The sequence below is a fragment of the Pipra filicauda genome, unplaced genomic scaffold (genome assembly GCF_003945595.2).
Source record: "Pipra filicauda isolate LSUMZ 115617 unplaced genomic scaffold, ASM394559v2 scaffold85_size2586006_pilon, whole genome shotgun sequence".
NCBI classification, from domain to species: Eukaryota; Metazoa; Chordata; class Aves; order Passeriformes; family Pipridae; genus Pipra; species Pipra filicauda.
In genome coordinates this window covers 1,553,845-1,577,535 of record NW_024105042.1, presented here as the reverse complement: position 1 = coordinate 1,577,535, position 23,691 = coordinate 1,553,845, and the positions used below count along the sequence as shown (strand labels likewise).

Below are 23,691 nucleotides of genomic sequence, written 5' to 3'. Positions count from 1 at the left end.
CTGCAAAAACATTTTCCCAGGGGACTTTACTTACTAGTTCCCTGAGCAGCCTGAAGTCTGCTCTCCCCATGTCCAGAGTTGAAGTTTTGCTGGCACTTTTCCTCCTGTCAACAGAGATTTTAAACTTGATCCCTTCATGGTTGCTGTGGCCAAGATGGCCACTGATCTCCACTTTGCTCATGAGATCCACTCTGTTGACAAGCAGCAGATCAAGGAGGGCATCTTTCCAAGTTGGCTCCCTTAGGACCTGTTCCATAAAGCTGTCATCCAGTTTTTTTAAGAATCTTCTGGCCCGGGTTGTACCAGCTGTGTGATGCTCTCAGTTGATTTCTGGCAAGCTGAAGTCCCCCATAAAGACATGGGCAGTTGCCTTGGAATTGTCCCTTAATTTCTCAAAGAATAATTTGTCAGTGTCACTGTCCTGGCTGAGAGGTCTACAGTAGACTTCCACTGTGACATCTGCATTATTTGTTTGCCCCTTGATTATTACCCAGAGGCTCTAAACTGTGCCATTGCCAACTGTGAGCTCCATACATTTTAACCCTTCACATACAGCTATGGAAAGGATGCAGGGATACTCCTTGCCTCTTCTGCTCTGCCTGTTCCCTCAAAAAGCCTGTAACGATCCCAGAGGGCACTCCAGTCACAGAACTCATCCCACCAGGTTTCACTTATGCCATTGATATCAGATCTCTGGGACTGGGCCAAAGCTTTGAGCTCCTCTTGTTTGTTCCTTGTGCTGTGTGCACTGGTACAGAAACATTTCAAGTGTGGTACATTGTACCAAATAACTCGTGAGGCAGATTGAGGGATTCCATTAGTGTTCCCTTCCTCGAGTTTTGCACACCATCCCTTGCTCATTACTAGTAAGCCTGGTTTTGCCCCTTTCCCCCTTCCAATCCAGCTTAAAGCTCTATCAACAAGCCCCACCAGCTCCTGTATTAGAACTCTTTTTCCCCCCTGAGAAAGGTGCATCCCATCAGGTGTAATCTATTCAACACCTAGTAGACTAGGAGTTGAATAGATTATCCTATGGTCAAAAAACCACAAATTTTTCTGCTTATACCAGACTCTGAGCCACATGTTGACATGATAGATTTACCTATTCCTCTCAGGATTATTTTTTGTTACTGGAAGGATTGAGGAAATTATTACCTGTGCTCCTGATCCTGCTACCAATTGCCCCAAGGCCCTGAAGTCTCTTTTGATTGCCCTCAGACTTCTCTTTGTTATTTTGTTGCTGCTGGCTTAGCAACCAGTAGCGGGCAGTAATCAGAGGGCCTTGCTAGACTGGAGAGTTTTCCAGTGTTGTCCCATCTGAGCTCCTGGGAGACAGCAGACTACCCTGTGAGTTGGGTCCTGTCTGTATCAGGCCCTCTGTTCCTCTTAGAAGGGAGTCTCTCATTACAACCACCAACTACCCTTCTTTTCCTCTTAACAGAGGTGGTTGTGATGTGGGGTACAGGTGGTGTTGGTTTAGGGGACCCTTCAGTCCCAGAAGGACCTTCGCCCACTGCATCAGCTGTCTGGTCTTCTAGTTCCAGGGCCTCATAGCTGTTGTAGAAGGTGTCAGTCCTATTTGTTAAGTTTTCAGAAGGAGGAACAACCTTCCTCCTGGTTGGTGCAGTGACCTGCTTCCAGCCTTCATCTTCAACAGACCCTTGACTAACTGCCTTGCAGGGCTCTGAGTCCACCTGCTTCTCCACTGCAATGGAGGTTTGAGACTCCTTTTCCCTACACTGACTATAGGGAAGGGAGGAAGCCTGGTGCCTCCTGATAGCTTTCATGGATCCCCACACCAATGACCAGCAAGACCATAACACACAGAGCACTCTGGTCCTTAGTGCTGCACAAGAAAATATGGAAATCTTAAACAGAAGAAAATTTGAAGTATTAGAGTTGTCACAAACCATAGTATTTTAATATGTTAAAGTTACCTAAAATCCTCTGCAAATCTGGTAGTAACAGGCAAGTATTACATTACTCAACCCTGGTCTCCACTGCGATGCACTAAAACACATTAAAAAGAGTGGAAAAAGCAACCATTTTCACAGCTGCTAGAGAGGTATGTGCTAAAGTGAATGGATTTATGCTCCTGACAGTCAAGCCAGTTGACAGATTCATGATAGCAGAATCACGCCGACAGTGATCACTTTATATACAGCAAGCAGATAGAAAGAGGTGCTACTTTTTTTTTCATGCATAGTTTAACCAGCTTACAGCCAGCCCATCTCCATTAAGACTAGAGATGCATGATCCACCATTTGGTATAAGCCAAACTACCAGCAAATATACTTCCAGTGCAAACAAAATTGTCTTTCTTCAAGAAAAACAACTAAATTTAATGCTACTTCTCAAAAAACCCAATGCTTATGCTGCATCGTTTTCTACCTATTTTGGTCTGCATTTCTAGTTTCCTTCCTACCCCCAAATCACATATGAAGACAGATGATCACAGTACACATTTTTTTAGGCAACTCACTGTCTCCTCCCAAAAATACATTATACTGCTCACTGAAGATCATCCCTGAGAGCACTGTTCTAGCTAGACACTTAGAAAGCAAGAGATATCTCAGAGCTTAGAGGAAAAAAAGGCTGTTAACCCTGTGAAATCTTGTGGTTTTTCGAAAGTAAAAATAATGCAGCTACTCTGAGCATTTAAATTCCCTGAGCTGAGTGAAATTTGAAGACAGTAATTTGTAACATGAAGCATACCAACATCTACAGCTGTACTTACAGAAGCTGCAATTTTTTACAGTGGTGAAGTCAGATGTTACACTACGATCACACAGCAGTTAGTGGTAGTTCCTTTAACTTGCTTCCTGCCACAGGAAATACGATGGCTTCTTTGGTGAGAAACAGCAGTGAAGAAGCGCCATGACTCTTCGGATTCTTTTGCCTTGTAATATTCCAGCAATCTTTAAGTTAGCGGAGATACCACCAGGCCATAGTGCAGTACAAGCAAACCATCCTATAGAGAAGAGAAAGAAACTGTATCATCCTACTTCACCTTTTCTGTGAGGCATTTCCATCACCACCTGGCACAACAGTCACTGCATGGCAGGACCCCAGGCACAATCTCACCATTTTATACAGTGTCCCTTCCACATGGAGAATGCAAGTTTTGAAATACGAAGGCAAATAATTACGTTGCCCTTTCCTCCTTGAGATGGAGAAAGGTGTTAAAAGAAAGTAGAATCTGGTACTTTGATTTTATTTTAAAGTTATAATTGAAATATCTCCATGCAATAGGCTCTTGCTTACAAGTCATGCTGCTTTCCACATGATACTGTGGGGCAGAAAAAGTAATCCATTAAGTAGTTCTAGAAGGTGCTGCCAGAAGTTGCAGTAAAAGAGTCTACTACTATATACATTTATTAAGTAATAAACACATTGGATTAAAAACACTCCAAATGACAAACCATTAGTTTATTAAGTTATGTTTCTCCTCTTCATAGACTGCTCCACATAATAAAAAAAACCTTTCACCTGGGAAACAGGACACTTCTGACCCATTAGCTTTACTAATGCCACTTAATTCACACGCAGCTGGTGAAAGGCCTAGCACTTAGTCTGCCTTCAATGGGAATCTGACTTATTGCATTAGACCTCTTTACATGGACAGACCTTAAAAAAAGTTTTCTTTTGAAGAGAGAACTACATTAATCATAACTGACACAGTATTATCTACTATATTTTGCTTCCGATGTTTTTATCTACTAACATACAGGATGTAAGACAACATGTTCCAGAGAAGTTACACAGTTCTGTGTGAGAGGGTATATCAGCATATTAAAAATAATCTTTAATGAAAAAGTTAATTACCCAAAAAAAGTAACAAGACTGCCATCGCTTTACAGGTCCTGTATTATCATACAGTAACAGGAGAAAGTGCTGTTTTAGTCTGAACACAGTGTTTTGGAAGAATATATATATATATATATTTAAACCATAATTTGTTATCTGTGTAAAAATGGTTTTGCCTAGTTTGTGCAGCCTCAACTATTCATAAAAAAATAATCTTTGAGCCATTTTGTATTGGATTAAATTTAAGATTAAGCAATTGATCACCGACAGCTCCAGAGCATGTTCCTCCATGAGTGTCATGCACTTCACTTTGTTTCATGGCTGCTTATGATGACAAATGAGGCCTAGTGTAGTGTAGATGTCAATGAACCTCAGCTTCAATGGTCAGCAACTAAACCCCCCAAATGCATTCCTGTGTTATCAGTGCCAACTGACTAACTTTCCTTCATCTTCTCATCCTGTTATTAACCAGGAATAGATTGCTAACTCCTAAAACGATACAGAAGGATACAGGAACTTTATACTAGACACTGAAGAAGTGAGTTAAAGTGGGATGGCTACGTTGCAAAATGAAGAAAGAATCATGATTGTTCTCACTTCTTGTTATGCGGAACAGGTCCCATGAGGTTATTTAGGAACCTCTTGGTACACAGGACGTTGTTACACCTTCACAAAGCTACTCCTTGTGCCCATTAGCTACTTCAACAGAGAAAATAAAGACATTTTCAAGCTTCGTTTTTTGGAGAACTGTTGTCAAAATCAGTTCTTCCTCTATGGCAGTTTCTTAAAGAAATATTTATAAAAGAAGAAAATGCTACAATGTATTCTTTGATGAATGGGTTTTCAAATGGTACATTTAACAGTAGGACATTTAAAGAAATTATCTATTTACACAGGAAATATCCCTGGTAAACCAAAGGCCAAACCCACTGCAATTCCTTTGGCATAAAGCAAAACTGAGAGTTACCCCAGTACTGGCACTTCTTACTCTGGAATTATTCACTTCTAAAGTATTACACATTTCTACATGTCTTTCTCTAGACACTGTTCTTAAAAGGAAGCCCAAACAGAGAATGTGCTCTCACTGCTTATTACAAATCTCAAGTCAGTTTAACTCAGGCTCAAAAGAAACACAAAGCTCTCCAGTGTTCTTTGCCACACATTTGTGACCCTGACCTAAAAAAATTTAAAAGGATCCAACCTGTTACACCCAACTATAGAGTTGAACTGACAGACTGAAACATCAGAGTATACACCCCCTCTGATGTTATAAGAGCAGCAGCAAAAAAAAAGTGCCCCACTTTCCAAGTTCAATAATCCCACAGCAAAGAGTAAAACACTTCCGTAGTAAATGTGTGCTAGAAGGTCACAGTAATTAAATTAGAGCACAGCTCTTGCTGCCTAGCTCAGGAGACCAAAAAAATAGCGCAATAGCATTGGGTTACAAAAAGGTGAGAGCTACAAAGAAACCATTAGAATCTGCCAAACCTCTGTGCCAAGGGCCAAGGACATCACGGAAGGCACTCCTTTTAGCTTTTCCCATGTGTGAGCTCATTATATCCATCAGTGATGCAGAACTCTGAGAAGGCCCAGTTTCAGACAAATGAAAATAACCAGCAGCTTGGATCATGTTGCATTTGTGCAGCAGAGGGGAGGAAGGTAACACAGAGAAGAAATTATATTCCCATAAAGTTAATAATAAGCTTCCTTCCTCGGCTACTTGATCAAACTCTTAATTACAGATCTCAATGCTTGGTAACAAAATTCAGCCTTTAAAATTTTCTGTGTCTTTGATCACTCCTTGCAGTATATTCCACAAGTTCAACACTGTTTTAAAAATAAAACAAAGTCGTTTCTTTTTATATAAATTCTGTGCAGCAATTTTTTTAATGTTTTTGCCCTAAACAGAGCTAGAAAGCCTACTTCCAGCTAATTAGGAAGATTCAACCAACCACCCAATTTCTTAAGTGTCAAAACATCTTGAGATCTACAAGATTAAACAAGATTTATTGCTGATTCTTTTTTAGCCTTCTATCAACTACTCAGAAACTAACATGCTTACATTCAACCACTAAAATTAGTTGCTTATTTACTTCAATTAAAACAACCTGAGTAGATTACAATGGGGCCAGAGTCAGGAATACTGACTCTGTGATCATCAGATCACACTTGATCTTCCCACACTTGCTGGACAGGCACATACATATTCAGAACAGCTAAAATCCTACTAGTTGTACCTAGAGGAGACTTTAATTTACTGAGGCTCTACAGCACCACTACACAGTGCCAGTCAGCAGGAAAAAAACCAAATACAGGACCCAAAATCTTCACAAGACTATGCTCACAATCTGAGCATTTAAGAACAATTCAGGAGGAGTAAAAGACACTAAAAATAAAAAGTCACAGTGATTATGGTCCACAAGAATAAATCACACAAACATATGTTATGCTGCATTGCAAATGCTACCAAAGAATGCACATTAAAATTAATGTCTTTGGGAAAAAGACATTTATCTGCATTTTTAAAATCACTTTCCCCAGCAAAAAGAATAACTGCTGACACGAATGAACTAGCAAGTGAAAAACAGCAGGTTTTTTTTCCCCCTCTAACAGTGGCTGTAGTCATCTAAACAAAAGCCCAGTGTTTATTCCCTTAAATGACTTTGTGTTGCAGAAGTAGCTACTGAAGCTATTTTCTTAGCATGAAGCATCTATAATGAACATCAGAAACTGGCAAATGACAAGAGCAGTTTTGAAGAGTGTCTCAGCATCCCGGTGAGAGCTGTTAGGGACGTTCCAAGCTCCAATACTAATTTGGAAAGGCTGGAAAGTTACAGAGGCACAAGATGCCCTTGGAGCTTAATGTAAAATTCATCAAATATTCCTCTGTAGATGTCTCACTGGCCAGGACAACTGTGCCTCTTATTGAATTTCAGGTCCTGGTGAAAAATAAACACTCATTATTTTTAGACTTGACCTATCAGTTTATTTTTTTTCCTGGATAATTATCTAAAAATATTTTCCAAGGTTTATTTCATCCTAGAAATGCATCCTCATGATTTCTAAAAGATAATATAATGTTAGACTAAAGAACATGAAAATGTCACAATTATTTCAATATGAAAAAAGAAGCAACTGTGGTTTATTTGCAACGTTCCTACTGTAACTATTTGGTATCCTAAGAGATTTTCTAACAAAATGAAGAAAAATTAAGGATGAACCTGATCTTTCAAGTTTCCTGTCGGGAGTGACTATGAAAGCACAGGACTTCAAAAAAAGCAAAGATATTTTTTGTTTATTTGTCCAATAGAGCAGTCTTGAGGGAATTAACTGCTAGCATACTGATTTTGTAATAAATGAGACTTGAAACCTCACTGCAAAATGTATCCCAAGACAACTGTTCTCTTTGTGGAGCTGCTGACTGGTACCTCATCACTAAACATCAATCAGGCAGACCCACTTCTGACAACAAATGAAAGACACTAAACTTCAACTAGGCAGATCCATTTCTGACAAGAAATGAAACTCAGGCAGTATTCCTTAAAGTGCTTCCCCAAGAGTATTTTCCATACATTAAAGGCTTTCATGCTAAGATCAAGTTAAAAAAGCATATATGTGACTATATCCCTGTGACATATAATCCCCGTGCCATTTACTGAAGCTTTTAGTAGATGGCACTTCCAGCATTATATGCTGACTGCTGAATTTACTTAAAATGAACATATTATGTTAGAAACAAGCTTGTTACCAGTACCTGCTTCCTCACAGTTTCTATCCTCTGCTCCTCAAAGTGGGTTAGGTTACATTTTCATTTTTCTTCACATATAAACAGCTAAAACATCAAGTATGGCATATATTCACTTTGACTGCAGAAACAGCACAAGCTTCAGAGACTTAATGTCTGCCAAAACTACAAGCCAAATACCTCTGCCTTGACTGTGGGATTCCTCCTAGAGACTCAAATCAGGTACAGGTGATGCAAAGTCCAAGATATCTCAAAATCAGCTTTCCACTTCTTGGCCCTGACACAGAAGCCTCCCTGTAGCATGAGAGGGCTCAGCAGGAAATTTAAATGTAAAAGTTTGTGCATGTGTGTGCACAAAGAAGTGAAGAGAAACGATTCTGCAACTATTTCAGACCTTCTACTATCTGCTTAGATTGGCTTCCAAATAAAACACCAATCTAAATCCTATTTTCCCCACTGTATTAGATTAAACATTACCTTCTCAAACTTCAAAGTTTATATTAATATACAGTTTACCATATCATGATTTTACATCTCTATTCTACCAGGCACTATGCAGACTACTTCATTGTTTTTGCAGCACTTGTAAACTGGTGTGATCCTTCCCATTATAAAGATGCTTGAAAAGGTTCACAAAGAATTAAAACCAAACGCTTTCTTATTTGTAAAGCCAGCAGCATTAAGGATAGTAAGTTACCAACAAGGAATAGTTGGCCATGCTGTGAGCAGAACCAGTACAATATGCATCAAGCCTATTAACTGCATTCACTACCCTCCATCTTTGGTTTGTGTTTTTATGAGCAAGTTTATCCTCCTTACTCAGTCACAAGGATAGCCTTACTTAGGATTTGTCCTCCAATTTCTTGCAGAGATGCAATTACCAGGGAGGAAAAACAAGCCACGGTAACTGAAAGAATGGCTGATATAATATATCCCTTTTTTGTTTTGGGGGAAAAAAAAAACCAAACCCCAAACAAAACCCAACACAAAAACCTCATATCCAGAACATCATGAAAATGGTCAAGAACACTGTCAGCACATGGTACACTTCTCAACTCTACTTAAAAGATAAACAACATTTTGCATAAGCTGGAAAGATGTTCTGAGCAACTTCTTCAGACAAGCTGGTGCTTCCTGATAGCTTAAGAAAGAACCAATCTTTTATTTTAAAAGAGAAAACCTGGAACAAAGCCCCAGCTGCCACACGTACCTGCACTGCGCTCTCTCCTATGACTTGACGAATTTCCCTCAGTGTCTGGTAGTGCTCCAGCAGGTGATCACCACATATTATGTCCACCTGTGAAAGAACACAAACATGGTCAAGTTCAACTACCTTTGTAGTAGCAAAACCATACCCAAGGCCTTTTAATTTGATTAGCAGAGTTCAATTCTAGCATGTTAGACACTCGAGTCATCTTTACCTTTATTGTCCAAACGTATTTAGCATGCACAGCACTACTGCACTGCCCTAATGCCTCTCACCCCATGGCCCTGACTTGGGGCTCACTGCTGGAACAGAGTGGACAGTTTATTTTTCCACTCACAATTTGGTGCACCCACTGAAAGAAGCTCTTTAGTAATAGCTGTGATGAATTTAACGGGAATTTAGATCATGTATTACAGTGATGCCAAAAACATCCGGAATCATTTGTCACATCAGTGGCAAAAGACAGTTGTGAGCCTCACTCCTACCTTGAGTGAGAAAACATGTGACTAAATTCACTTGAGGAGTGTTTGGAAGAAGTGTTTTAATCTCACTGCATGCCCCTGTCAGCTGGTACATCACACAGTCCTCCTTTAACATGCACCCAGTCAGTATTTCTGGGATACAACTGCAGGACATACTCAGCACTTCTATGCATTGTCCTCTTCTGCAGCTAAACTGTGTTAATGCTGTATGCAATTTCAGACGAGGTACTTTTTTTAAGTAACTGCCCACAAAACCAGTAATTTTGTGGGAAAAAAACCCCATAGCGAGGTATTCTGAATTCCTTGCCTTAACTATTATAAAAAATAGGCTTCTTTATAAAGTTATATGAATTTACTGTGCAACGCAAATCCAGTCTTTAACATTCTAAATTAGAGCAGCTAACACAGCACTGTTTCTCTCTCAACTGCAGCATGCTTAAATTTTCCTTATGAGCAATTTCTAGATATGGAAGTGAGAGTGCTCTCGTTTGTGACTTGAAAAAACCTTAAAATTGAAGTTAAGAGCATTGACACTGAGCTGTCCCACAGCTTTCTGCAAGGAAATTGTCTCAGCTCTGCCCCTGCAGCAGTCGGGGAGCACACTGCAATATCATGACGTATTCTCTTACACGGCCACTTTCCAGGACAGGATGCACTCTGTGCTGCAGCTATTCAATTCCCCTGGATTTATATTCTTCTGTGTGCTGACCCACTATATCTCTCTTGTTCTTCATGAAGAGATTTGGCAAGATTTATGCCTCATGCTGGCAGACCACATTGTTCTGAGACTCAGGAACACAGGAATTCTACTCCTCAGAGGCTCAAAAGGGGATAATTTACTTCACCATCTGTATCCTATGAGGACGATGTAGAACATTCTCTTCAAGTTAGGTTGATTGTTTACGTGCAGAAGATGTAAACTGCTTAGCATTATTTCTGCTTTTAGCTTCTAGAAGTAAACCAGCAAGTAAAAACTAATCTGGATGTAAGATTAAATACTGATCCATATACACGCAAATGCATATATTTAACATCAACATGTGATGTATTTAACATGGCACCTGAAAGACATATATTTCTTTTCTTTTTGAAAACTGGCTAGTTATTTCTCCTATTTTCCATGCATTTCAGCCTCTACAGTTATTACTGCAGGAAGACAGACATGTCTGCTTTGCTTTTCAGTGATACATGAGTTTAATTACTTTTGTTTTATAAGCTTATTTTTATACTATAAGGCACTAAAAACTCAATCCTGGTCCCATTGAAACATATATACATACATATTTTATATATTCTAGAGAAACAGAAAATCTAATCTGTTTGACCAATATAAGATGCAAACAGACACAGTCGCAGCTGCTGACAATCTCTCAAAACAAAATTAGAATGCTTGTTTGAAAGTATCCCATTGTTGTACCTGCTGCTCCAGTTTCAAGTGATAGTCATTAAAGAGCCAGTGTCTAATAATAAATTGAGAAGAGTTTTTCACATTTATTGTACTAGAATGCTCTGAATACCAAATGCCTAATTGTCTAATTCCAGCAACAAAGCCTGAAATTCTGCCTGCTAATTGTTATGCCAGAATTCATTCTGTAAGGACAAAAGAATGAAATATATACTTAAAAAAAATCCCAGTTCAGTGTGGAAATGAGTTGTGGAATGTGTTTCAGAGGAATCCTTGTTTAGGAATTAATACATTGCACTGCAAAAGAGGCAATGAGTACTATAGATTTACTAAAATTTGGTATAATTGAAATCAGCTGGTACTGATTGCTTGTGAGTAATAAATGTAGCTTGACCCTTTGCTGAAAAGAAGCATGAAGGTGTAGATGCTGAATACTCAGTTACTTGTTACAATTCTTACTAAAATAAAGTAGGCTTTCTATTATGCCATTTCTTTTCTTTAGGTGGCTTATCTGCTATAAGAGCTATTTCTCTGAAAGCCACGATAACAGACATTTATAAATTCATAATCACTAAGTAAGACAGAAATAAAAATAGAAAAAGTTCATGTAAGGGACACTGCATATAAGCTTCATCCCAAGGGAAAATTTGGCCCAGAAAACAGTAGACTTCAATCAATAGTTTCTATGCCAACCCATACTATCCAGGGAAGGGCAAGGAAAACACAGTTTTAGAGATTGACATGAGAATTTGGGCTAGTTATTCAAAAAGCTGTCAAAGCTTCCCATTTCCTCTAGCTGCTATTTACTTTTCAAAAGGTACCAGATACCTCTATTCCAGGGTTTAAGACTGGCATAAAGAAACTGCATCAACAGCTACACTCTATGAGCACAGACTTCCTTTCTTCCAATCTTCCCCTAGGCTGCAGTTCACACACACACTTTCAGGAATGCACATCTGGTAATGGAACACTTCTATTCCACAAACTACGTTAATGTATTTGGACCAGCCAAGCCACAAGTCTTTCAGCAATCGCTCTCATCCTTACAGAATGAATACCAAGAAGGGATACTGCTGCTGCAGGATGACCTCAAAGGAAATCACACTGTAAAGAAAACTTCTGCATCAGATGTTGAAGACAAGAATCTAATGGTTCCAAACACCATAGCCTGTATTTAGCTCATATGTAATGTTACCTACTCAGCTATTAACAGCGATTCCAGTTTCTCAAAAATTATTTTCACCCTCTCCTAACAAATTCCAGCAAGAATATTCAAGAAAGACCGTGTAATTAGAAGTATACATAAACATATACAGAAAATTAATCATTGCCCAAAGCACAGAGATCAAAACAAAGCATCAGAAAGAATAAATTACCAGCTCAAGAAGTAGATAAAAATGAAGCCTTAACCTTCAGATAAACTAGGAAATTTGAATCATATTCCATTTGCAAACTCAAATACAGAAATTTGAAAATAATTTGAAGCCTCAGACTAGGAAAAAAAAGAACAAAGGCAGTGGCTTCAAAATTGCTTTTACATATACTGTCACACATGAGTCAGCTGGCTTATTGTACAATTTCATTAACCTCAATCTGGTGCAGGTCAATGAAGAAAGGCGAGCATTGGCTAACATTGCACACGAACAAATTAAGCCGAAGAGGCCCGAGCAAGGTCAGCAGTTCAGGAGAACGGGTAACACACCTATCCCTTGGTCACTGAATCAGCTCTAACAGGGAATGAGTAAAACATTTGCCCACTAATAGGGGATCATATCTGGCAAAGTCCAAGTAGAAAGTAACTAATGGGGGAAAACCGCTCAAGTTAGCTCTGTTAGATGATCTCAAGATTGCAAAATCTGAAAGACCACTACACATGGTCCCAGCTTAATTTTGAAAAATGAATACCTGCAGTTTCCATGACAGCTGCTCAGTATTCCTGAAAACTGAGATTCTGGTGTCCTACTTAGAAAATCCAAACAAAACAATTCATTCCCCTCAAATAAACCACAACTCAATGCAAAAAGCTTCTCTAGCCTCATGTTGAGGATACTTTTATTTGTTCAGAATATCAAGTCATCACCACCTGAAAGCTAGAAACTCCCACTGAGAGGAAACCAGCAAATGAAAATACATTACTTCCTCAGCACGATGAATAATTTATATCTGATTTGCTTTGTCACCACTAAAAGGTAAGCAGCATGAATAAACACTCATTACTGAGGCACACAGCCATGCTGTATTGTCTCAGACACTTACTGCTGTGTGAAAACAGCCTTAACTCCAAAAACAGCATTTAAGTTCCACCATTTGCCTATTCACAGCAGTATCAGCTTGATTTTCCAATAATTGACAGCTTTAAGAATTATTTACACCTTACAGAACTCCCACATTTTCTCAACAGAATGGTTGCTGAAATACACTGAAGAACTGAAAAACTGGTTTTGACATGCAGTTCCTCTCAAAATGGTTGAGAAATACGAAGCTAAATTCTTTTGCTCCTTTGAATTCTTATTTGGAGGGAAGTGTCTATATTTGCATTCGCACCTTTCATTTCAACACATCCATCATTCTTTCTTAGCCCTTGTTTGTATTCAGTTAAATTTTATTGTTATTCAGCTCCTGCCTTCATATACTCCCACATTCTCACACTTTCCTGTCCCGTTTTACCTTTGAAACAGCAGTATCTCTTAGTTTTGAATTTCATCAGCTGAAATCTTAAATGGCACTTTAAAAACTCTATCCAATTAATAAAGTATTATGAAAATTTAAAGAGGTTGCGAATGAGCTAGGAGAGCTGCTCCTTGCAGATCACAACATTTCAAACAATTAGTTTTTTAATCCTTACTGCATTAATCTAACATTACTTCTAGAATCTAAAGAACAATGGTAATGTCTGCCCAAAGCAGAGGCATTACACTGATCACAGGGAACTTGTAAGTGCCACTGCAAGTGCATACCTGACAAGCAGGGTCCAGATCCATTTTTCTTCTGAGGAATTTCTCCACATGTCCAATTGTTGCCTCCCCAGAAACACGCACAAACTTCTTTTCCAAAGGCTGCAAAGAATAAGTAAAGATTTTAAGACAATGTACATTTTCAGCCCTCATCCCTTGTAAACTCCAAACCCAAGTGACCGTCCAATAACAAAGGGAGAGAGCTTAAATTTTTGGACCTTTCTCTGATCTACTAGCAGATTACCTCATAGGGAAAGAAATAAATATGTATTAAGACTCTGTATTCAAACTTCCTTCTGTTTAAAACATTTAAAAAATAACCAGCGACTGACTTCAGTCCTATTTTATTTTAAGAACTTCTCCCCCTACAAGGATTTACTCATCTGAAGCACAAGAAAATTTCCTAATGTTTCCATATTTTCTCCAAATCAGGCTTGTATACTAAACACAGATACTTAAACCCCATCATTTTATGATGCAAGGAGCTTAAGTCCTTTAGCATTCTAGAAGTAGTATGGCTCATGCTTAATAGCCCATGAAATTCCAGAATCAATTAAAATATACTATTATGCAGAAAACAAGGGCAAGACTAGTCTTAAATCTTTTTGCTTTTTCCTAAATACTTTCACAGACAGGACTGCAACAAGAAGACATTCATTATGTCAGACTCAAAAATTTTAATAGGCTTCCATTCTATGGATTAAATTTTAAACAGCTGACTGGTGATATGGATGACTACACGAAAAGGCACAAAGGCAGAGCAGATGACTGCATTCAGTGTGATAAATGGATTACTTTTTGTGTCAATTGATTGGATTTTTATGTTGACTTCTGAACAGATGTGATTTACTACCCAGGTTCGTCGTATTCTTTCAAAATAAAAGAACGAGCTGAGGGTCATGGACTAACCTTGAATTCAATCATGCATTTAAATAAGTATCCATGATAACTCTGCTTTGGGAACAATAGTTTGATTTATTCATGTGCAGGAGCTAGAAATTACAGTCAGACCTGATCTGGGGACCCTGCTGCTGCAAGCTCGAGGATGCTGAATTTAGGCTTGCTGCATGCATAAATCAGTTTATGGCCATGGACCTGGTAACCCGTTCTCTACTCCCCCATCCCCACTTACAAAAAGGACAGTTGAAATCCCTTATATATTAAGTATAACTCCTTATATATCTATATATCTATATATCTATATATCATATCCCTTATATATATATATATAAAGGGATATGATATATATCTATCATATCCCTTATATATATATATTAAGTTCTACATCTAGTTCTTGTGAGGGAATTTCCCTTAAGGGTGGGGCGTCACAACTGCCCTGTTTTGTGTAGCCCAAAACAAACAGGACAAACAACAAAGCAGAAAGGAGGGCAAATGTGAGACAGAAAGGGTAGGAAGTGATATAAGGGCAAGAACATGAAAAATATACTGTGAAATGTAAGGGTAAAAAGAAGAAAAAATGCTAGATAGGCATGATGGTATATAACAATAGATTTGAAAATACACACTGCAATCCAATATTGGTTATTACTATGCTGATGAAAGTTCAGGATGCATTCAGTGTAAGAAAACCAAACTAAATTAAATACATTCAGGGTATACTTATTTCTGAAATAAACCATAAAAGAAAAATTCAAATCACATCTGTACCTTAAAATTCCCTGTGCCTTCGTTAGCTCTGGAAAAAAAAAATCAAGAGTAAACACAGTCAATATTGCTAAAGCTAACAGTTAATAATATCCTCAAGCTCTTTATAACAGAGACTTATCGATTTATGAGTCTTGCATATCAAGCTTATTTTCCCAGTTCAGGCTCTAATACATGAAATAATATTAGACTAAATTTATACATCTTTTTCTCCTATCCCTTATTTTTCTGCTCAATTTTTTCTTGTGAATTCAACTATTTATGACTTTAAGGTTTGTCTACATGAAATGGGAGTAAAAACCAACACAGCCTACAGCCATTTTTAAACACAACATTAATTTTCATAGGAGTTGGTTGCAATATTAATGCTGCTTAAATATTCATACTTCAAGGTCCTTGATATTTGGAACTTCAGCAGACAGTACCTAAGAAGTTACTCATAGAACACACACAAACACCTAAGGGGCTCCCTGAGCCAGTTGCTGGCCTTCCAGACTATTTATATGACAATATTAATGTTATCTCGGGACTCAGAAAAGCAGCATTTCTCTGGAATGTGAAATACACACAAAGATGGCAAATGACCAAATTCCCAGCTGGCTTCCACCAAGGTTCACTGATTTGCACATCTGGAGCCTGTGACCTACCACTGACCATCCATACTCCACACCTTCCTCTTGTAGTGCAACATATAAATTTGTCCCTTAATTAAACCCAATCCATGACATTTTATTATTCTTGCACTGCATTAGCAAGTACACATGAGAGAGGAAAAAATGAAGTATTTCATTGCACTGGAGAAGGCAAAAATCAAACATCACTGTAAATCAACTGACCATTTGGTATAACAAATAAATGTGCAGACCACACATTAGCACAGCACTTCAAGTTACCGTAATTGAGCATCTCCACCTCTAAATATATACCAGATATCAGAGTTAAGTAAAGCTATCATGAGCTAAGAAACATAGAAAAGCTTTTTCACTACAGCTGTCATTTTATTTGATACAGTTCCACAGCCACAGGTGACTAGATTATATACTCTAAACACACAATAGAGAATTTCAAAGTAACAATTTCTTCTGGCTATTCCAAGTTTGCTTTATCAATCCCTCATAACCAAGATTGGTTTTGCCAGCAGAACACTCGATAGTTTTAGTAATGACTCCCACTGCTGTCAGCTGTGCTTGTAAGCATTCAGCTGCAAGGCAGGCATGAGAAAATGAACTGAAATTAAGTCAGGTATATGGATTCACAGTGTCAAGAAATTTATATTATTTGAAAGCAGCTGAGTGCTTGCCTGACATTAGTAGCAAGGATTGTTTGTTAGGCCGCAAGTTGAACTCTACTTGAACTACACGGCTCTGTTGCATAAATCAAAGATGGGTTACAGCAAAACCTGCAGCTAACAACCTGAACATTAACAAGAGTTAGAACAGACAAAGCTAGCACCTTAAATACTATTTAAAAAATAACAGCAGGAGTGGACAGCCCATATATTGTCGTATATGAACAGTAACAACCATATTACAACATGGACCTGACCAAAACAGACTAAAGAGGATGTGAAGATGATCTCACAGCAAGCACTGGATAATGAAACAGTGAACCAAAGAAGAATGAGAAGATCCCAGACCCTAAAATCACTATTGTTCTGGACTTCCATGAGGGATGGGGAGTTTAGGTCATAAGAGTGTAGTTGCCCAGGGATTTCTTTTGTTGTGGTCCCTCTAGTGAGGTACCAGCTTGAGCTATCAGATGACTGATTTGTGCCAGTAAACCTATGTAATGGAGTTGAGAGCCTGGAGTCAAAACTTTAACACACAAGGATATTCTTTTGTTCCCTAGAGGTTCAACTTTAAGACCTTCCCTTTTCTTCCTGCAGTCCCACTCCTCATCCATTTAAAGAAATAAAGAAGACACACGATGGGCAACACAAAAATAAAGCCAACAAAACAGAAAACCACACGCCACCACCTACCTTACTAAAATTTACCCATGAAGAAAATTTGTTCTGTACTCTGAATAAAGCGACACACAGTGGAGAAACTGGACATAACATATAAAAAGATGTCTACAAAGAGTGAGGCTGAATCAAGATATGCTTTGCCAATAGAACTTCTGAGTTTCCGAGGGCTTAATTTTATGTCATTTGTGTAATAGTTTGTTATGATTATGTATTGGAGATCTCAATGTTTTGTTCAGACAAATTCAGGCCAAAAGGAGGCACAATCTGGATAGAGGTAAGAGTTACACTTCCCACAAGCCAATCCAAGGACAGCCAGCATTAACAGTACTGCCACCTACAGGGATGAGGGGACTGGAACAGACAGGGATTCCACCGTTCAGTTTCCTGAGACTGTGCTACCTTGTCAAAACCAAAACGCATGTAAGTTTTAAAACTACACTTTCTGGGAAGCTATTTTTTAGAAAGACACATCTTAAGCATTTAATTATTTGCATTATCTAGCTATGATTGGCTGTCACTATTGCACTGCAAGTTAAAACCAACTCCCCACTGCTATTTGAGATGAAGAAATGCACATTTAATGAAAACCAAGGGCCAGTTAATGGTCCAACACACACAAGCAGCACCTTCGTGTCAGCCAGCTGCTCTTCCATTTGCCCACAACTCACCCAATAAACTCCAGAAGTATGGAGATGTCAAGTTCCGGTGGAATCCGGAACACTGAGCCTAGAACCTTACGAGGTCTTCCTCTGCTCGTTGGAACTGGCTGTGGGACAGCTAAAATATTCAAAAAGCCAAAATGCAAAGACAATTTGAAATAAAAACAGCATAAGATGCTAATATGCACCAAGCAAAACAGAAGAACTCATCAGGAAAAAAAGCCCATATAATTTATCCTGTTTTTTATTACTAAATCAGGTCTTCCTACATTGTATGCTGTGTATTTGAACCAGCATTTTAGTACTTCCAGCAAGGCCCTTCTCCTAAGAGCTGTTTGTTTGATAGTAAAACACAAAATAATTAGAATAAGCCCTAATCTGTGAGCAGACTTTGAAGTTCTTATTTTTACTTCTTTGTAATGTCTATTATTTATTAAGGTCCAGAAAATAAAATTAATGCACAATATAACATGCATTTCCCGGTCGTAGGCAAAATACATAGCTAAAACAATCCAACCCTTATCTGGGTTTAAGTGTTGCCAATTCCATCTATTTTCGTAATCTGAGATTTGTGACAAGTTATAGTAGTCAGATAACCAAGAATTCCAAATTTCCAATACACACATCTCTGTCAGTTCTGAGCTAATATTTTAAGGCCTTATGAATAAATTATATAGTAAGTACTTCCCCAACAGTGCCCCCTAAAGTGATTACAGCTCACCTGGTTTGGGCACTTCTAATCCTCTTTCTTTATAGAAGTCATGCATTTGTTTTTTCTCTCCTGAAAAAAAGAAAAGCCACGATACACAGATTGAAATGTTATTTCAGATGCTGAAAATATCCATGTAAATTCCAGTGGTCAGAACAGTAAAAATTCTCAAATTTCCTACAGACCTTCACCATCACTAGTATTCCATATGAGGTTGAGACACTTAAGATACTCAGAATAAGATTTTGTTAGTAAAAACTGGGAAGAAATCAGAGAAATTTGCCATAAATCATACTGAGATAGCTGCAAAAAACAGCACCCTTCTGCGTCCATGACTGTTTTTTATACTTTTTATAGTCCATACATATCCACTAGATTGTTGGCTCCCAAAGTTGAAAGTAAATGAGACAGTGAACACATTTAAAAATCAGACAAATAAATATGGCAGAAAAGAAGAAAAACTAAAAGAATTTGAGAGAATCAGTCTTAGCAACTTATTTCAACCAAGTCAAGTGAGCTTGTTACACAGAATATGGTATACTTCTACAAAAATAAGAGGCACGACTATGAAATATTGCCTGGATGTTTACCTGAATACAGTGACACCTGTGTTTCACAAGATAGGGTACACATTGCTACCCTTAATAGCACTTAGCAGGCAGAAACATGACAGCAATCACGGTTAATTCATTAAGGTTTATAACCAAACATTACAAAACTATTTTAAAGAGTCCAGAGTAGAAACAGAGCTTTTAATTACTCTGTTTCCTGTTCAGTCTTTTCAATTTCTATATGGCAATAAAGAAAGGGACTTACTTTCCTCAAGATTGACAACTAATTTATAGACTATGTCTTGCAGTTGCCGGTCCAGTCTACGAAACAGAAAAAAAGAAAAGAAAGTCTTTGGTGCAACATGAAAGGGTTTCATTTTATTGTAACAAAGATGCAAAATACACTGTTGAAACATGATGTACATAAAGGAGCATGTGGAGCAGCAACTCCACATCTTTCAAAATACACATCCTGACAGCAGAGCTCCAACAGAAGTCATGTAAAGTTCAAAGCACCACCCTTCGTGAACAGCTCAAGAAGTTAAAACTCAATTTTCAGTTAATAAGTATACCATCCCAACAAAGCTTTATCTTTGTATGATGCAGCTCATATCACCTCCAACATTGAGTAAACACATAAAAATAACCAGGGTAGAAGGTAATAAACCCTAGAAATGGATACAAACTAGATAAAACAGTATATTGAGGGGTTTTTATCTTAACTATTGAGATGAAACTTATGTAAACAAAGAACACAATGTGTTTCTTGCAGCTGTTCCTTCATTTGAAATAGGAAAGCACTACAAGTCTGCAAACCAAAACATTTAAAAGCAAGCAGCAAATCTATAAAAAATGGCATAAACTTATTACCTGATATTATAAAGGGGCTGTGTCTGATGTACAACAATATTGCATTTTGGACATCTGTTGCTATAGTAGAAGTGTCTCACGATGCAGCTTTTACAAACTGTAAAGAAAAGAAACCCCGTGGGAGTCACATGTCCATTATACAGTGCCATCTGTTCAGGCAAGAGGAACAATTACACCCAGACCTCCCAAATAAAATTTGTCAAGAGGCAAAATGAAGTAAGTCATCGAACACTCCTAATTCAACTGATGCAAAGGTGGGTGTTCAATGTTGCAACAGTGTTATCTAGAACATGAGTAGAACTAAGACAACAGAATACTGACTGCTGAAAAATATCCTAAAACAGTTTCAGTAGAAACAAAGTAAGAAATCATAACTGCCATTTTCATTCTGTTTTACATGTACTTAGAAAACTTGGAAGGAAAGCTAACAAGAGAAAATATCTAGAATATATAACCTACTATCAAATCAGCTCCCTACAAGCCTGAATACAACAAACTTTTCCACAACATTTACCAGGAAACTTCTATGAGACCACCACAGCTGCACTTGCAACATTATGTCGTCCTTACTAACAGTTGTGCTTTTTTCTAAATTACAAACTGTGCTGAACACCATCAGCTATATAACAAACTAGTCAGCAGTGCCCCCAAAAAGGGGAAAAAAAAAATGAAAAAGAGTTTTCCCTCTTCGTATTGTGAGTGGCTGGGAGGTCTAGGAAGCCAGGATTCTCGGATTCAGGTAGGAACATGGGTGTAGCTGAAAATCAGCTTCACAGAAAGGGTTTTATTAGCTTTAAGAGAAAATAGTTCTGTTACCAAGGGAAAAGCTGTTAGCACTAGGACTGAGGGGAAGAAGAATGAGACAAGCACATCGAAATAATTTTTTTTTATTACCCATCTATTTCTATTCATGAGATTATAGACAAACTTTCCCATGGGTGCAGTCCACAATTTCTGTATCTGAACTGGTACTTCCACACAGGTGCTTATGGAACTTTGTGAATTCACATCAACAACAGTTTAGGAAACTCTTTAGTCCACTATAAGCAGAGCCACTTAACTTTCTTTTCTCAGTTATATACTCAAATTCCTGGAGCCTACTTAAAAAAAGTAATTAAGAAAGTGTAACTCTATTTTTGTCTTATTTGGGCTTTTTCTTTTCTTACATCGTTTTCCCTCTTAACTTGGAAAGCAGACTTGGTGATTGAGTGATTTCATGATTTTTTGATGCTTTAAGTATGCACAAATATATGTCCCTTACGGAACAGAATAAACACAACACACATTCACTTCAAACAATTATTTTTGTGAACCCAGAACATCTCAACACTGATTTTGTTTGAATTTGCAACTAAACTCTTAAACAGATAACACTGATACTTACAGGTGTGCAGACATTCTGTAATAGTTGTAGCATCAATAAAGTAACCTTTGCAGATGGAACACAGGATATAAGGGGTCAACTCTGTGAGGTTTATCATACGCTACAAACAAAGACAGTTTGTAAGAGTTTGAATACACAGGCTAAGCCCTGAAATTTCCTGATTGCAACTTCCAATATACCGTAGCCTTAAACCATGAAAAAACCTGGGATCAACAGGCTAGAGGAATGGCTTTTCCTAAGAGGTCAATCACTCCTCATATACAGATCTTTTCTAAAGACTTTCACCTAGTCTTCTAAATTGACCTTTTGGAGAGTGGCAATCCAACTGGTTTCATGAATCATATCTAAAAAGCAAACTTTAAACAATCATTTTGAGAAAAGTTCTTTTGCATAAACTCTTTTAAAAAATATCAAATAGTCAGCAAGGTTGAAGTGGACAGGGGTAGCAAACAATATCATTTGAAAATGCTCATCAGGCGTTTTGGGGCCCACAATCAAGATATATAACGAGTTTATATCACAAGGGACAGCCATCTCTTGTTTCTACACACAGTTAGGGATTATACAAACACATATTGAAGCAAAGAATGAAACTTCACTGCTCTGAATTCTGTTCACGAAAATACGCTTATCGGGAAAGCACACAAGTAGTTCCACAACAACTTTCCTGTCTGAACAACACTATCTCAAAAAAAGAACAAGTTTTTCAATAGCAACGATCTGAGATGCGTGTGAAGAAGGTAACACATTAGGTTTTTACGTCCCGTTCGCTCTCGTCTGAAAGCCGACTGAAGGGCTTTCTTTCCCTCAACACCACCATTCATTCGCCCACGTGCAACCGCCTACCACCCTCTCAGCCACGGCGAGAGTTTGTAAGGGCTTCTTTGGAATGAGACGGACAAAGTGAACTCGAGTAACAATAAAACAAACATTAAAACGCCCCATTCCCACACGCGGGGCACGTCGGGAGCGGGGCCTGGAGAGCCCCGGGAACCCTCCCGCCCCTTTTACCTCCCGGTCGTCGCCCGAGTCGTGCTCCCCGTCATCCGTCCCGAACCGAGCCCCGGCGTCCCCCTCCAGCTCCTCTTCCTCCTCGTCGTCGTCTTCGTCGTCGTCGTCGTCCTCATCGCCGGTGGACTCCGAGCGGCTCCGCTGGAACTCGAAAGGGACGGAGCGCGACCCCGAGCAGCTGGGGGCCCCCTCCATGTCCCGGTCCTCATCGGCCGGGGCCGGGCCTGCTCCTGCTCCCGCTCCCGCTCCCGCTCCATCAGCGCCCGACGGCCCCGAGACCCCCCTCCCAGCGCCCTCCTCCATGTCCACGGACCGCGATCACCGCGGGTCTCTCCGTGGTGCCGGGAGCATGCGCGGGGACACCGCGGGGCACGCTGGGAAATGTAGTCAGAGCGGACACGGGCAGAGCCACCACGCATGCGCTGAGTCACAACTGGTCTGCAGTTTTTATAGCCCGAGGGTTCTTTTTCTTAAGTTTTTTTCAAGTGACTCTCTAGTGAAGCGATGGCACACGTTTAATTTGTCAGAAAATAACGCCAATCACAAGATACCAGTTTCATTCGAAATAAGGTTTTAATTCTGTAACATAATGAAATGGAAGGGACCTTAAAGATCACCCAGTTCCAACCCTCTGCCATGGGCAGGGACACCATTCACTAGACCAGGCTGCTCAAAGCCCCATCCAACCTGGCCTTCAACACTTCCAGGGATGGGGCAGCCACAGCTTCTCTGAGCAACCTGTTCCTGTTCCTTACCATCCTCACAGGGAAGAATTTCTTCCCAATATCTAATTTAAACCTGCCCTCTGTCAGTCTAAAGCCATTCTCCCTTGTCCTGTCACTATGCGCCCTTGTAAGAAGTCACTTTCCAGCTCTCTTGTAGCCCCTTTAGGCACTGGAAGGTGGTCTAAGGTCTCCTCGGAGCCTTTTCCAGCCCGAACACCCCCTGCTCTCTCACCCTTTCCACGAGTACAAAAGAACTTCTGTTTAACAAACACGAATAAAAGAAGCAGTATTAGAAATACATGAAAAACCGAGAGGCCCAGCCCTAATTAACCTAATTCGGAGCACGGCCGCTAAGGCCCCAGAGGGCACACAGTCCCAAGGCCATCCTCGGTACCCTCCAAGGAGCCCCGTGAAACCCCCTCACAAACCTGCTCCCGCCGCCCCTCACAGCCGGAAAGCGCTCCCGCCAGCGTCGCAAAACGAAGCCGTCGCGTGCCCGAAGCAGCGGTCGCTTGCCCGTCCTTTGCCCTCACTGTCGCAAGGGCGGT

At 39.3% G+C, this 23,691-nt stretch overlaps 1 protein-coding gene across 1 annotated transcript; it reads right to left on the bottom strand.

Annotated features, from left to right (window-relative positions):
- Window positions 1–54: 54 nt before the first annotated feature.
- On the bottom strand, window positions 55–23,081 carry PCGF6 (polycomb group ring finger 6). The gene is made up of 10 exons (XM_027738731.2): window positions 22,419–23,081; window positions 21,408–21,507; window positions 20,024–20,120; window positions 19,419–19,474; window positions 18,615–18,674; window positions 17,903–18,011; window positions 15,269–15,296; window positions 13,604–13,702; window positions 8,763–8,849; window positions 55–2,971 (listed from the first exon to the last, which is right to left on the bottom strand). The coding sequence occupies exons 1-10, from the start codon at window positions 22,719–22,721 to the stop codon at window positions 2,921–2,923; spliced, it is 990 nt and encodes a 329-aa protein (XP_027594532.1). The 5' UTR covers window positions 22,722–23,081; the 3' UTR covers window positions 55–2,920.
- Between the last annotated feature and the right edge of the window lie 610 nt (window positions 23,082–23,691).